Source organism: Herpailurus yagouaroundi, unplaced genomic scaffold (genome assembly GCF_014898765.1).
Source record: "Herpailurus yagouaroundi ecotype Mexico unplaced genomic scaffold, PumYag 202, whole genome shotgun sequence".
NCBI lineage: Eukaryota > Metazoa > Chordata > Mammalia > Carnivora > Felidae > Herpailurus > Herpailurus yagouaroundi.
In genome coordinates, this window is record NW_024412433.1 from 14636673 (window position 1) to 14653157 (window position 16485).

The following is a 16485-nucleotide window of genomic DNA, read 5'->3' on the forward strand; positions in this document are numbered from 1 at the left end:
AAAAAAAAAAAAAAAAAAAAAAAAAAATGCCTGTGGCTGTTGGGGGAGAGTCGCCTGAAGGACACGTGTTCGAGGAGGGGTTTCCATCAAAGTAGAAACAAGGAGACCAGTTCCAGCGCCCCAGGTGCGAGGTCATGACCTGCCCTGGGTGGAAGCAAGAGCTTCAGGCGCCTCTTCCGTTGCCTTCTGTCCAGGGCTAGCGTTTTGACAGTGAGGTGGCCTGAACTGTGCCAGTCGCACTTCCCCAGGTGAGCTCAGGTCCCACATTTAAGTAGGAACAGAAGCGACCCGCAGTCTGAGGGCTTGAGGGCCCTCAGCTGCGGGCTGGGCAGGAGATAGTCAAGGACAGCCGTGGAATGCTAAGCCCCTGGACACAAAGACCACAGATCCTGGCCCCGGGGAGAGGCCTGGCTGCACAGGCCGGAGATGCCTTTTGTTGTTTGTTGAGGATTCCTTGTAAATACAGCACGGTGTAAAAAGGAGGCTGTAAATAATGGAGCAGCTCTGTTCGTTTGCTCGGGTTTCCCAAGGAACAAGGTGACAGCGTGCGGAGCTCGCCAGCATCACTTGCCTGCTGGAGGGGTGGAAGTGGGAATGAACTGGGGCAGGGTGCTCACTCTAGACAGCACTTGCCGTGGAGTTTTGTTTTTTTTCTTGCTGGTATCGTATGATCAGGTAGTCAGAAATGTGTGCAGAAATGTGTGGCTTTACCACCAGGCCTCGCCCACCAGAAATGCTCATGTGATTGAGCACTTCGGATAGGCCCAGTGGGATGCTCAACCCTACCATTCACCATCTCAGGCAAATCCTGATGAAAGTGAGTGTTCTGCTCTTTGCATTTTACCTGTTCCGACCTATTTTTAGCAATGTGGCCCTGGACGGTCTCTTGACCTCTCTATGCCACTTGGCTTATTTGTCAAGTGAAGATTGTAAGTGTTCCCGACTTGTTAGAAGGAGTTCTCCACGTGCAGTCTGGGGACCCTAAGGAGTCCCTGAAACTTTTCAGAGATCCACAAAGACCCGAGGAATTTCATAATAGTTTATAACAGCACCATGATATTATGTGCCTTTTTCACATTCATTCCTACATGACCGTGTGTGGAGTTTGCTTGAGACTAACATGTCCCGGGATTATATGACAGATTGAATACAGACACAGCTAGGAGAGTCCAGCTGTCTTCTACTGAGCCAGACATTGAGAAGATTCGAAAAAAATGTAAAATAGGGGCACCTGGGTGGCTCTGTCACTTGGGCTCAGGTCATGGTCTTAGGTTCGTGAGTTTGAGCCCCACATCAGGCTGTCAGCACAGAGCCCGCTCTGGATCCTCTGTCTCCATTTCTTTGCTCCCCCCCCCCCATGCTCTCGCTCTCAAAAATAAATTAAAAAGAAAACGTTTAAATTTTACAAAAAGAAAAACCATAACCATACAAAGCCTACATAAATAAAAGGTCTTTGGAGCTACCTATTTTTAAGAGTGTGAAGGAGTCACAGGCAGGTTCTGTGAGTCAATGCAAGTGAATGCATTTAGGGCAGTAGCTTTGCCCCCGTCCGAGCTCGGGGACTAGAACGTCTCCTCTGTTATTACTGCCACGTGCTGGGAAGAACTTTCTTGGTGAGGGCCACTTTGTGACCCTCTGTCTTTCTCCTGCTCTGGTCTTGACTCCTGCCAACTCTTCCCTTAGGAAACTAAAAGGTGCTTACGCTATCCTACTTGCTCCCTCTGCACAGGAGATGGTTCTTCATCCCTGTGCCCGTGGGCCAGGTTTCTAGCACAGGGATTCTATACCTCCTGAATCTGGGGACTGTTTTTTTATCCGAATTGTCTTGTTTGAATCAACTTTGTATCTCTGCACCCTGTCTTTGTTTTAGAAACCTCTGTCTGCCCTGGGAAGCAATGAGAGGGTTATTGTGTTTCAGGGATCCCCGTGGCTTCTGAGCACAGTGTATTTAAACATCTTAGTGGGAAGACTTTACTATTGGATGGTTGACAATGCTGGTGGAGGAAGGAGGATTTTCTTTTATTTGTTTGTTTATTTTTTTTTTCCCTGTAAGAAGATAGCAGTGAGGATTTAGAGGGTGAAGTTTGAAGGGCTGTGGGGATGCCTTTACTAAAAATGCAAGTGGACCTTGCTTTATGCAGTCCACATGCTTCGGATAAGTTGAAATGGCTTTTAAAACCACGTTGCAAACAAAATAGAGGAATTACCCATTGAAAGAAACTCCAGGGGTGACCCATTTTTGAAATATGAAGAATCATCTTCTTGCGATGCAAATGATCATAATGGACGCTGCTTATATCTAAAGTGAGATCCGCTTACGCTAAAAACAAAAAGATGGAAGATTCTTTGGTGTGATTTTAAATCTTAGAGAGAGACTTTCCCGAGCTGAACTGGGAAGCCAGTTCTTGATCAGCGTTGACGTCAGTCAGTTTGAAACAGCACGAGGGCACCTTCTCCTAAATCAAGTACATCAGAGTTCCCCGTGTTCGTCCTAATCTCACTGTATCGCCTGGAAACAGGAAGGATGAAGAGGGTTGCAGAGGGCTGAGGAGGGAGAAATCTAACTATGAGCCTGTAGATCCTGCTACGATCCCGCCTCCCTACCCAGTATATCAATTTAATCGTCCAAGGCTTAAGTGAACTGTAATAAGCACGTAGTTATTTAGGCAGTTTAAGTTCTAGTTCCAGGGTGAAGTAGTTTATTACAGCAAGGAGCGCTTTCCTGCTCCAAAGCCTCCTGTGAGCTGCTGGGCAGCCATTAGTGGGGGGGGAGGGGGTTGGGAAGAAGGGAGGGAGGGCAACGTGGCCTCGGTGGTGGTCAGTTATCCCCAGAGGCGAGACCACAGACAGCCCTTCCCCCAGGTCTCCCAACAACACCAGTGAGACTTGTGTTTACCCGACCCCAGGATTGTGATTCCTGAGTTCCCATTCCTGGTTTCTGTGGCCAATAATGTCAACAGCTTATGATTTTTGTGTGACATTTTACAAACAGCTGGAAGGAAATGGTCAGCAGATTGTGTACTCGCCACAGGGTATTTTCGATGTGTGTCCGTTTGGGTCCCATGAGTGATTTCATTATTGACTAAGACGTAACAGATAAAGCGAAGCCTAGCCCCCAACACAAAGGACGAAAACTCCTTGAAGAGCCCCCAGAGATAAGCATTTGGGGATCTCCCCATGACCCATTCCTTTGATGATATTTTGTTGTTACTGTGGCCAGGCCAGAGGTTCTTGCAGTGATCGGAGACTTCACTGGGGTTACTTCTTCCCTGGGGCCTGCCCGTGCCTATCCTAGCCATTTACCTGGGAGAAACTCCCTTTGGACCATCTGGAGCCCCCAGATCCTGTGCTGTGAGAGAATGCACTGGGAAACCAGAAGCCAAGCCCCTCAGGCCTCCCAGGGCAGCTCTGACCTGTCTCGCCAGCACCCTGACCGGCCAGAGGAACTGTGCGGATTACGTGGCTGCTGATAGCAGGATAAATGGCGACTTTTAACAATGAAAAGGAAGTGCTACAAATCATTTAAGTTAGAAACGAAATGCCGTTGAATGTTATGAGGAAGCTGGCCTTCGAAAAAGCTCCAACCGTGTCCCGAGCCCGGGAACTTTCCGACGGGTAGAAGTGAGTTCTGAAAAAGCTCTGACTAGTTTCTGCAAAGCGCCCCGGGGGAAAATGATCAAGTGTCTGGGAGTCTGTCAGTGCGATGGGCCACTGACCTGCAGTACAGGAATAAGGGCACTCAGGATTTCCTATGTTCGTGTCCTTGTCGGATCCTCTCTTAGTAGGGCTTCCGGGCTGGTGAGAAAGGATGGGTGTGTGGTGGGGTTCGCTGAGTACTTAAATGCTGCAGGAGGCTTCTGGCCACCTTGGGTTATTAAAGAGGAGAAGCTAAGGCCATGGTTTGCAAGCTGGGGCGCCTTGTACTTGGTCTTGTACTTGGTCTTGTAGAGAGCGGACGTCAAGGGATAATCGTGACTTGCACAGATCATTTCAGATTTAGAACTTCTTTGCACTAAAACACGAATGGGGGTGCCTGGGTGGCTCATTGGTTAAGCGTCCGACTATTGATTTCGGGTCAGATCACCCTCTCACGGTGTGTGGGATGGAGCAGCCCGTGTCGTGCTCTGTGCCGACACCAGGGACCTGCCTCGGATTCTCTCCTCTCTCTGCCTCTCCCCCACTTGTGCGCACGCGTGTGTACGTTATCTCTCTCTCTCTCTCAAAAATAAATAAACATTAAAAAAACTCACAAATGCGTTTGAGTCCACACTGCAGAATTCATACACACTTTAAAGATAAAAAAAAAAAAAAAAAAAAACCTAAGAAGTAGCTTGTGTATGGCTAGTTGCTTCAGACTAGCACTCTACATCTCACAAGGCTACCTGCCTTTTTTGCTGTTTCGGTGATTTGGGTCGAAAAGGTTGAGATGGTGTTCGAAGACGGGGTCAGAAAAATTTTTCTGTAAAGGGCTGGATCGTAAGTATTTTAGGCTTTGTGGGCCCTAAAGTCTCTGTCACTGTCACTTAACTCTTCTGTTATAGAGTGAAAGCAGCCATGGATGAGATGCAAATGGGTGTGGCTATGTTTTAATAAAACTTTATTTATAAACACAGGGGGCGGGCCAGAATCGGGCTATCGGCTGTAGTTTGTTGACTTACGTTCTAAAGTAACTTCCATTCATTCACTATATATTTGACAAGTGAATTGGGCACGTGCCCCAGGACAGGCACTGCACCAGGTAGGACTGGCTATATAATTTGTCACACCTAATACAAAATGAAAATGTAAGGCCCCTTGCTCAAAAAACTGTTGAGAATTTCAAGATGACTGCAGAGCAGTAAACTAAGGACTTGCTCTAGGCAAGAACCCTGTGTCCACGGAAACCAGCCCTGGGTCTAAGGCCTCAGAGCTTGGGTTAAATAAACCAGAAGCTCCTTGCTGTCCTGGAGCCCATGTTCTTGGTAGAAAGTTCTCGAAACTTTCTAAATATTTTGTACCAATGACACAGAAGAGGATATTATAAAGCATTCATAAATCATCCTCTCATTTTTTTACTTGATGGAAGTTGCAGGTGTTTCTGATGTGGGCAATGTGGGACCCTGTGGGAGCATGTGGAATTGGGGGCAGTCCTGGTGTAGGTGGCCATTTCAGGCCCTGCAATTTCACCCCTTCTCAGCCTGAGGAGGTGGGTCCATTCATCGGGCCAACTCAGCTGGCCCTTGGTCACTTCCTGAAGCAGTTGTGACTGGACATAGAGTTCAGGAACCATGTCCTTCTCCCATATCCCCTTGGGTACAGGACATCGAGGCTTCCCCAGCCCCTTCCAGGTTTGCCCTAAAAGTCCAGGTGTGGTGTAGTTTGTCAGTGTAAATCCTGTACATTAGTTCCCCATTTGTGTAAAATGAGACCGATACGCCCGTGTATAAACTGGAGACTTCCAGGAGGATATGAGAGAAACAGTGATTGTTCCTGGGAAGGGCTCTAAGCATCCAGTGTGATACATTTTCACTTCGTATTGTATGTTCTATTAGATACTTCAGTTCTCTCTATTTGAATGTTAATTATCTTCTAAATTATATGAAAAATCACTTTTAAAAATATCTTCATTTACATTAGTCCTCCAGCAAGACTCTGTTTGGTTTTTCCCTGTGTTTTGTAACTTTTTCTTAAAGTTTATTTATTTTGAGAGAGAGAGAGCACAAGCAGGTGAGGGGCAGAGAGGAGGGGAGACAGAATCCTAAGCAGTCTCCGTGCCTAATGGCACAGAGCCTGATGCGGGACTTGAACTCATGAATAGTGAGATCATGACCTGAACCGGAGATCAAGAGTCAGACGCTTAATTGACTGAGCCACCCAGGTGCCCTGCGTGTTTTGGAACTTCTTAAGGTTGGATGTGTCTGGAATTGGGATGTAGGCAGAAGTTTCCTGAAATCACACACACACACACACACACACACACACACACACACACACACAGACTTTCTCTCTGACTTGAGCTCTTGGCCAGCCTTCTGAGACTCCTATTAGTACCTGTTTTCATACGAGAACTGAGAAAACCTGAGGGGAAAAATGTGAACCATCTTTCTCACTTCAGTAACTCTGAAAACTTTTGGTAACGACGTAGAATAATGTTTCTAGTCACTTCAGAGAGGACTGAACCATTCAAGTACAGAGATGGTTGGCAGATCACTTAGGGTTGGCCTTTCTGCATTCAGTAAAGAACTGAACATTCCAGCAAGATTAAGAAGTCACGTCCCTGAAAAAGTCAGGAAGGCCCCATCAAATGTGGCATCAGATAACGACTGTCACTGATTTGTTCTGCCCCTGATTTGTGTCTGCTGCATATCCCCAGCTTCCCAAGCCTTCCTTAAAAAAAAAAAAAAAAAAAAAAAAGGACAAAAAAAAAGGCAGCAACTTTTCGTTATATGGAGGTGAAGCTGTAAAAGGCTTGAAAAAAAGGTTTCTTTGAAGAGAAATGTCCGAATTTCATCAGGTGACAGAACGTGTTATTGGAAGACACATCTCTGTTGTGAAAACGTTCAGCTACTGGTTCCCTGTAGAAGTGACACGCGGGGCATTTTGCCCAGCTTCCCCCCACCCCCTAAAGCCTTCATGTGTTCATTTCCAGAGGCAGGTGTCAGATGTCAGTGCAATGTGTCCAGGATGAGCACATGATGAGGCCGACAGCCCCAAGCCCTGCATGTGTGCCCTGTGACCTTGACCACTTGGTTTATCCCTTTCACACGGGGCCCACTTCCTCAGTTTACCTGCAGATTGAATGAGATAATCCAGTTCAAGCCCTTTGCATGCGGTCTGGCACCTGGAACACATTCCGTAAACGTTAGCTAGGCTATTTTTAAGAGAAACAGGAAAAAACCCTAACAAAATGTTTAAAAAGGGTTATAAGTTGATTCCCGCCTCCCCCCCACCCCCCCAGGAAACTTATCTGAACCAATGAAATAAAGAAACAAAATATCATAGACTGTAAACACTGGGGAGATAGGAGAAGGTAAGGGTTTTTATAGTATCACAGTGTTTTTCCAATGTGATTCAAAACCCAGTGTATGTATAGGACATTTTTCTCTTATTTCCTAAACAAGTACTTTCAGTTTCTTTACTAAGAAGCCGAAACCTCAATTCTAAGTGCACTGCACGTGCATCCAACCTTTTAAAGTTTATTTGGCCTCATGACTTTTATACTTTAAGGATTCAGATAATCTAGTCTATATCAACAGTCTTGGTAAAAAAAAAAAATAAGCGGGAGAGGGAAGACTTGACTATATAGCAAGCCAGGTCTTTCTCTCAGATTGAACATGAGCTTTGAAAGAGGATGATGGATGTGCCATTGCCCACCTCCTAACAAATTTTGTTCGCCAGTGTAGACCTTGTTGTCAAGGTATAAAGGCGTGAGGGACAGATTTTTATTGAGTTCTGAGTAGTCTCCAGTAGGAGGAAAATGTAAGTTCTTAATAAACACTGAAGTGGTCATTACCATCGAGGTTAGCATATTAAGCATAGCCTCTGAAACAAAGTTCCTGATCACAAAAAAATTCACATTAAGAATGATTGAATGAGCATCACTATGAAATACGAATAGGGTTCCAAGTTATTCATGTTTCGCTGGACTTCAAAGTCATACTGAATGTTGCCTGGAATTTCTACCCACTATTTCCAGTTATCTTTTTGGTCCTTAAATGATTTGAAACAGAACCAAAAGTCGGTCTGCCTCTCAAAAGACTCTAGAAGAAAATCTAATTGGAGTTATAGTTACTCTAAGACAAAAATGAAGCAATTAACAGGTATCGTTGGTATGTTCTAAATTGATTACTCTGCCCAGAGGAAGTAATGAATGGAGAAATCATATATGAATCACTTCTCAGGCTTTTTTTTTTCCTCCTCACTTGTGAATCCTTGAACTCTTTTAACTGAGGAGGTTATTAGAAAAGAAAACCCAGGGGCTCCTTGGTGGCTCAGTTGGTTGAGTGTCTGACTTTGGCTCAGGTCATGATCTCACAGTTCACAAGTTTGAGCCCCGCATCAGGCTCTGTGCTGACAGCTCAGAGCCTGGAGCCTCTTCGGATTGTGTGTCTCGCTCTCTCTCTGCCCCTCCCCTTCCCCCCGCCTCGCTTGTGCTCTCTCTGCCTCTCTCTCAAAAGTAAGTAAACATTAAAAAAATAAATACAAAAAAAGAAAAGAAAAACCCACAAGTGTAGATCTGTTTCTTGATTGCAAGATATGTGTGTTGTGGGGAAGAAATTTCTCACATGCACAGGAGTGGATGATTAAGCACTGAAGTATATTGTTCAGATTATATAATTGCTGCAGAAGCAGGACACGGTATGAGCTCATGGGAGAGATGGGCACTGGGCTGAGACCAGAAGGGCAGGACGATCCTGCCTGCAGCTTTTCAGAAGAGCACGTACTGTAGATATGCTGGATGTGCATGTCAGTGGGAAGGGTTCATAAGCAGACCGTAAAGACAGGCAGTTTGAGGGAAATGCAAGTCCTGGAGGAGAGCCTGGTTTCTCATTGACTCCACCTTCTCCAACTTTGCTCGTCCATCAGCCCCAGTGGGACAGGATTCATCCAGTATCATCTGGGAATGACACTTCTCCCAAGTGGATTTTCCAGAGAGCAAAATGGACAAACTTTTTTTTTTTTTTTTTTTAGTTTTAGAGTTAAAAAAGTGTTAATACCCTCCTCAAGCATTTGGGGAAGTTCATCAGAAGTAGTTTGAAGCAGCCTCACTTCCCTGCTTGGTTTTGGGGATGAGTTAGCTGCCTTCTAAGCAGCCAAAGTACAATGGTACAGAAATTGCAGGTGTATTTAGGATGCATGTGTGTGTGTGTGTGTGTGTGTGTGTGTGTGCGCACGTTTGTGTGTGTGTGTGTGTGTGTGTGTGTGTGTGTGTGTGTGTGTGTTTTATCTGCGACTGGGTTCGTTCCTTTAAAATACTGGGGTGCCTGGGTGGCTCAGTCGGTTAAGCGTCTGACCGGCTGAGGGCATGATCTCTTGGTTTGTGAGTTTGAGCCCCGTGTTGGGCTCTTGTGCTCACAGCTTACAGCCTGGAGCCTGCTTCGGATTCTGTGTCCCCTTGTCTCTCTGCTCCTGCCCCATTCATACTCTGACTCTCTCTTTCTCAAAAATAAATAAACATTAAAATACCAGCTGCTGTTCCTTCCCTCCACTACCCTGTATGTCTTCCCCCAAACTCTTTTCCTCCAATCACTTTCATGTATGTTTCAAGAAGGAAAGCTCATTTTTAAAAAAAGTTTGTTTATTTTGAGAGCGGGGAGGGGCGGAGGAGAGAATCCCAGGCAGGTTCTGCACTGTCAGCATAGAGCCCAATGTGGGGTTCTGTCCCATGAGCCAAATCATGAGATCATGACCTGAGCCAAAATCAAGAGTCGGTCGCATAACTGACCAGGCCACCCAGGCACCCCCAAGACAAGGGAAGCTCATTATAATAGCAGCTTAAGACAGACATCACTAGGAAGACAGAAGAACATAGCACTGGTAGGGGTTGCCGCATTGGGAATGAGAGAACTCAGGGCCGTCACCCGGCTATACCAATGACTGTGACCTTCACTGCTGTCCTGCCTTCCTGGCTCTGTTCTTGCTGTCACGTGAAGCAAGCTTGGACCTGAGGCATGACCTTAAAAACTCTTTCTGGCTCTCACAGTCTGTTACCTGCTGCAAGAAAATCCCATGTCTCTCTAAACCTAACGTACACTGTTTTCTGAATGTGTCAGAACCAGAAGCAGGGCGGGGGGTGTGATGTTGAGTTGTTGATCCGTGTGTCTTTACGTTGCTGTTGATGCCTGACATGTCCTAGGTGCAACTTGCAGGTGCAGTTTCCATGTCTGCAGCTGGCCTGAAGGTCTGATGGCCATCCCAACACTGAGGGTACATAACTAGGTGGTGAGTCATTGCATTCCTCACACATCTGTCTGTTTACAGCGCGTAAACGTCACGAGTGCATCGTTAAGTGCACGATCGTAAGTGCAATTTTGGCTTCAGTCAGCATAAGTGTAAAAGAAGCACAGCATTATTATTCTGCTTTAGGTACAAATTTACTGAATACCTACTGTGGTCTAACCCCGGAAATGGAGATTATTAAGCGCTATAAGGGAAACAGAACTGATGATGCTTCTGATCCCACGGGGAGGGAAACCTATAAATAGAGCAGTTTGTACTGCTAAACCGTGGGTTTCTTCAAAGAACGTTGAAAAATGAAGATGTGGTCAGGAGGCACTAGGGTTCAGAGGGAAGTGTGAATCTGGAGAGAGGTTTTGAAAGGATGTTACAGACGTGCTTTGGTGATGAGTGTATTTCAGACACGGGGCTCGAAGGAGGAGCCAGCTGCTGAGGTGGGTCCCAGTAACACATGTTTTAGGGCCTGTAAGCAGATTGGCATGACTGCATGGGGGAATGGGTTGGAAAACACACACACACACACACACACACACACACACACACAGCCCAAATACTTGGGAGCTAGATATCTCCCAAGAAAAAGTAGAGTACTTTGGTGCTTTGGTGGAGGGCATTGAAAGGAGATTTTCTCTGCGCCATTCTGGACGACAGTCCCGAAAGGTCTGTCTTTTCTGTTTTCTGTTCAGAACCATCATTTCACAGATGTGGAGTGTGAACAGTGGACAGGCACTGCTTGAGACAAACACCTAAATGAAATCTCCGTCCCTCTGTGGTATTTTTAGATGGTAGGGGGTAGCTGATTTGAAGTTTTAAAGTGAAACAAAGTTTTTTGTTCATCTTGTTTGTATTGGTAACCACACCCATTTCTCGGAAGAATTTGAGCCTATCTTTGCCAATGATCATTTAAAAAAAAATTTTTAATATGAAATTTATTGTCAAATTGGTTTCCATACAACAGTTTAAAAGAAAATTCAGGCAATAAATATTTATTGAGCAGCTGTTTGTCCATACCTATTAAAATTCAAGCCATTACACTTGCTCAAAAGTAAAAAAAAAATTTAATTTTATTTATTTTTATTTATTTTGAGAGAAAGAGGGGGAGAGAGAGAGTGAATAGGGGAGGGGCAGAGAGAGAGACGGAGAGAGAGATTCCCAGGCAGGTTCTGCAAGGTCCACGCAGAGCCTGACATGGGGCTCGAACTCATGAAACCATGAGATCATGAGATCATGAGCTGAGCCGAAGTTAAGAGCTGGATGCTTAACTGACTGAGCCACCCAGGTGTCCAGGCACATAAGGGACTGAAAGTGAAAACTTCAAATCTGGCTCCTTGTGTAAAGCTTTGGAAAGGACTCTTCTTCTTTGTCAGTTGCAAGATAAGTAACTATTGGTCTGAGAAAAAAAGTTTTTTAAAGTGTCCTTCTTTAAAATAATGCACTTGTCTGATTAAGTGATGTTTATCCATATTTATCAGTTTCAGGGTCAAAATGCTGATACTCTAAAGACCACGCTAAATCTTTCCAACACAGTAATGGTGAGACTTTTTTTTTTAAATAAAACTACCCTTTCAATCCCATTTTCCTGAGCTCCTTCTTATAACCAGTGAGTATAATCATATTTTATCAGTAAGAGTTCAAAGAACAGAATATTTAAGATCAATAGGTTTGCAATAATTATTATATTTTTAGCAAATATTTACAACGTGAATGTTTCTAAAATATACTTCCAATTTAGAATTATATTCTGTACTACAGTCTTGACTATGGAAGCTAAAAATTTTAGACCTTGAGCAAAAGTGACCAAAAAAAAGGTCTAAACTTCTTTTTTGTTAACTGTGAAATAAGATAGTCACAAACACAGTAGGATTTCCTTTTTCTTACAAAGCATCTTTTTTTTCTCCGCAGTTTTATTGAGATATAATTGACCAAAGCATCTTGGGGTGGTATTTTTTTTTTTGTAACATCATAGAAAGATTTATAATTAAATATCAGTTTTACTGAAAATGCACACAATTATTTATGGGAGCCAGTGACTTTAGAGTTTGTTCCATAGCTACACGTTGCTAAAATTGGGTTTGATTTCTGAATTTTAAAGTAACTATTTAAAATGTTGCACAAGAGGGGCGCCTGGATGGCTCAGTCGGTTAAGCGGCCGACTTCGGCTCAGGTCAGGATCTCACGGTCTGTGAGTTCGAGCCTCGCGTCGGGCTCTGTGCTGACAGCTCAGAGCCTGGAGCCTGTTTCGGATTCTGTGTCTCCCTCTCTCTCTGCCCCTCCCCCGCTCGTGCTCTGTCTCTCTCTGTCTCAAAAATAAATAAATGTTAAAAAAAATAAAATAAAATAAAATAAAATAAAATAAAATAAAATAAAATGTTGCACAAGAAAAAGAAATGAGAAAACAGACTGTACTTATCTTACATTGCCGGTTTCTCTACTGAGTGGTATAAGGAATGGTGATTTCCGGCAAAAGTGACCGTAAAACATCTATTGTATTCTCCCGTAATAAAACTTTATGCTACATGGGAAGTCTAATAAAAAAGAAACAGGTGTTCAAAATGGAAGATGTTAAGCCCATCTTCAGCCCTACCTGCACATGGCTGATTGCTATGACCCCAAAATGGGCCAGCCCAGTGCAGGCTATAGTCTGATGCTCCCTTTTGGGTAGGGAACTGGAGGCCACCAAGTAGAGAATAGAAGCACTTCGGCCAATGCATGTGCGTATCACCATCCACCCTTAATTACTCACATCTTAAGAATAGAAGGAACCCGGAGAGGCATCATATAATGAGCTCTGAGCAGAGGTCAGGTTCACTATCAAGTAATTAGCACTATCAGCAATTAATATAGCATTAAACTATTTGCCTGTGACTGAAACTTAAATTGGTAACAATTGAGTAATGTCACCTTAATGCATGTGGCCTGCACAAAATACCGTGCTGGTGGTTCTTAAAGTTTTCTGGGATAAAAATCCTTCTTAAAATCTGCTAAAATTTCTGGACCTGATTTCTAGAGTAATCGCTCATCTAAAAGTTTGCATCTAAAAGTTTGCATAGACTTTCAAGTCTACCAACACTCCTTTCCCTTTTAAATTACCCTTAGACCTTGGGGATTTATTATAAAGGTATAGAATCCTACCTGAATTCAATACCTAGCCCTGCCTCCTATATTTTGAAGACTCCACGAAAGTCTTTGAAGTGTCAATAACTAATTTTTTTTTGTATTCAATATGATACGTCACCTAGGTATGTGGATTAAACAATACAATAGGACACACATATAAATGTGCCCCAAACCGTGTCCGTCGTGCAATGGATTGTCTTTATTGATAAATAAATAAATTTGTCATGTGGCATAGTATGTTCATATGGGTTGGTCTGTTAATAGACTGGAGTCTTCCTGGAGAAAAGGGACCCTGAGAAGTCAGATGGTGATCAGAAAGTTTCTTGGAAGAGTGCAGGATCGGAGTAGCCAGATGGGGGGCCAGTGACAGTGTCTGTAGTATGATCCTCCTCATAGCTATCGTATCTACCTCCACTCTAGGTAAACAAGTCAACAGATGCTACTTGGAGAGGCCAGACAGGTGCCTTTGTCCCTAGAGATGTGTTCACAGATTCTTCCAAATTGTCCTATTTTTTCAAGAACTCTGAGCAGACCACTGCTGCTAACACAGCTTTCTTCAGACCAGCTCCTGTAGAATAGGAGCTGGAGGCCCTTTCTGGTTGTCATCCCAGCCGTGTCATCCTGTGACCACACTGTGGCTGATTGAGCTGTGTCTTCTGTAGAGAACTAATCTCACCACTATGGGCTATTTTATTTTCATTGCCAGATTATGAGGGTTACCTGTAGTCTTTTGTGAACAGGCTGCAGTCTTGTGGACCAGAGTGTTATGTATCTGTTTAACAGAGATTCAAAAGCATCATGTAGTATGTCCAGCAGTCTCACGGGCGCTGTGCACATTTGAAGACTGCCTTTGACTGGCGGATTGTGTGGGAAAACCTCAGGCTTTAGAGTCGGACGTATCTGTGTGTTGGAATCCCTCTCTGCCATTTACTGGCCTTTAAGCTGAGTCCCTGACATAGGTATCATAGAACATCTATCCATGACCTCATATGAGTACTATCTGTTCCTTGCTGGTGGTTATCATGATTGTGATGGCTTGTGGCTACTCACATTTCCTGCTTCTCCTAGCAACGCTGCATGTTCATGGCCCGGAACCCTGGCTTTGCTCGAAAAGGACCATCTGATCTCTTGATTTGTTTTTGATGGGTTATCAGTTGAAGTAGTTTTTTTCCAAATGTATGGGGATGAAAAGAATAATCATCCACTCTCTGTCATAGAGGCTTATCACCACATACGTTACACTACGTTCCTAATTTAACCAATTAACCTGAGATGATAAAAGTTCACTCTGACAGTATTGTGTTCTGTGGAATGCAAAGCGATGTACCTATAAGATTGGTTTATGTGCTTGGATTTGCTGTGGAGTTAAAACCGTTTCAGATTTCTTAGGAACCTAGGACCCATTGCTTTAGGTTTTCTTACAAGGTTCACATGTTAAGTTGGTTTTACAAATCTGTGCATCATTTATTTTAGGTTAGTACCGCAGTCCTTAGGAATCTGATGTCGGTTCATAAAGTTAGGGGGAAAGTGATTGTCATCTGACCCTTAAAGCAGAAGCTAAAGATCTGTTACTTTGGGTCTTTCTGGAGTTAATTAACCCAGTCTCTCTGCTTTCCTTGGGTTGAATCCAGCATCAGCCCTGGACAGTTTTTCCCAGACTTACCTTCCCCAGACTCTCCCTCCCAAGGAATACGTGTCTTACACTGGAGCCCAGGACTAAAATTTACCACGCAAGGTGAATCCAAGACTGTCCTTAGTTTTATAGCAGAAGATACCCAAACATTTTCCAATGTGGTTTATAGAACATTTACAGAATCAATGGTATTGTTTCACTAACTCAGTCAATCCCACTGGTAAAATGGTTTAAAAGTCCAAGTCAAAAATTATATTGATGTTCATTTAAAATAAAATTGGGGGGGGGGCGCCTGGGTGGCTCAGTCCATTGAGCGTCTGACTTCGGCTCAGGTCATGATCTCGCGGTCTGTGAGTTCGAGCCCCGCGTCGGGCTGTGTGCTGACAGCTTAGAGCCTGGAGCCTGTTTCAGATTCTGTCTCCCTCTCTCTTTGACCTCCCCTGTTCATGCTCTGTCTCTCTCTCTCTCAAAAATAAACAAACGTTAAAAAAAAATTAAAAACAAAAAAAAAATAAAATAAAATCGGGTCTTTGTTATTACTGTCAGCCTGAAATATCTTGCACAGTCTTAGAATTCTTGCTGTAGTTTTTAGTTTAATGTGCAAGCCTCATTTGGATTGAGGTACAGCTAGAAGTTGCTGTGTTTGAAGCCTGAGATTGTTTTGCAAACGGTGGATGTTCACATGATCAGTGAGAATTTTGTTCATGACGTTTGTTGGGGTCTTTGGAGAATCCGTCCTGGGCACCTGCCTCTGATTATTTTGGCCTAGGATGGTGACCAGGGATGGTTTAAATGTGACTTTTCAAGTACATTTGGTTTCAGAATTTGGTAATGTCAGTCCCTAGGCTGTAGGCTGTGAACCAGACAGAATGAAAAACAAAAGCCATTTCCTATTGTTAACAGAGCAGAGTGTAAGATTCCAGCTATTACCAGCTGTACCCACCACAGCCTCTTATCTATGATTTTTCTCAAACTTAGCATAGCCTTCCTCCTAGCGAGAGTCACAGGGAGTCAGGGCATGGATTGCGGGGGGTGGGGGGGGCACAGGAAACGCAGGCTACTTCCATATTCTGAAGCCACCTGCACATGAAAAGAAAGAGAGTGCCCGAACAAGGCTGTGAACATTGTGGCACCTTTTCAAGCCTTAGGCTTAGCCAGTCAGCACAGGCAGCATGCATAAAATACCGCGCACTTTCGTCTTGCCTTTTGCAAAATGTTTGAGGGATTTGTAAACAAAACAAAACAAAAAAAACCCAAAACAAAATATATTGATTCACTGTGTATGCCAGGAGCTTGGACTGGTAATGGGCACAAGCTTATGTCCGTATGAAGAACGTCTCTGCCTTTTGAGCTCAGTGGGCCTTTTCTGTGGCATCCTGAGTAGTATCCAATTTTAAGTTTGAGATCCTTTGTGGATGTGAGGCCTGCCCCTTCCTTCTAACCCCTTTCACTGACATGGGTACCTCCGATTCTGAGGATGACTTATCTGTCATTGCCGCTTAGGGTCCATGTGTTAGAAAATGGCTTACAGGAGGTCAGAATGGCGTCCATGAGGCGATGGTGGAAGAAAAGGACATTTTCTCGTTGGCTTTTTTTTACTAGTTTTGGTTCCAGTTTACTTGTTTTTGTGACTTTGTGGCACATTCCTGATTTCACTCCCCGTCCTTTCTCTGTTCTTTGAACAAGTAGACAGTAGTGGTCAAGCAAGGCTCCATGGAGACCCCCGGAAGCCTCCCACATCTCTTTCACCATAGCTGCTCAGATATCTCTTTGACTCTTTGTAATGAACTTTTATTTTG

General features: G+C 44.1%; 1 protein-coding gene across 2 annotated transcripts in view; it reads left to right on the forward strand.

Moving 5' to 3' along the window:
- AP1S3 (adaptor related protein complex 1 subunit sigma 3) overlaps positions 1-16485 on the forward strand; it is a 60031-nt gene that overhangs the window by 914 nt on the left and 42632 nt on the right. The window contains exon 1 of one of the 2 annotated variants that reach the window (XM_040450876.1): positions 11312-11468. The exons of the other annotated variant lie outside the window; for it this stretch is intronic. Coding sequence (XP_040306810.1) covers positions 11388-11468 — 81 coding nt within the window. The 5' untranslated portion in view covers positions 11312-11387. Of the gene's footprint in view, positions 1-11311; positions 11469-16485 lie in introns of those variants that run through there. 2 annotated transcript variants of the gene reach the window in all.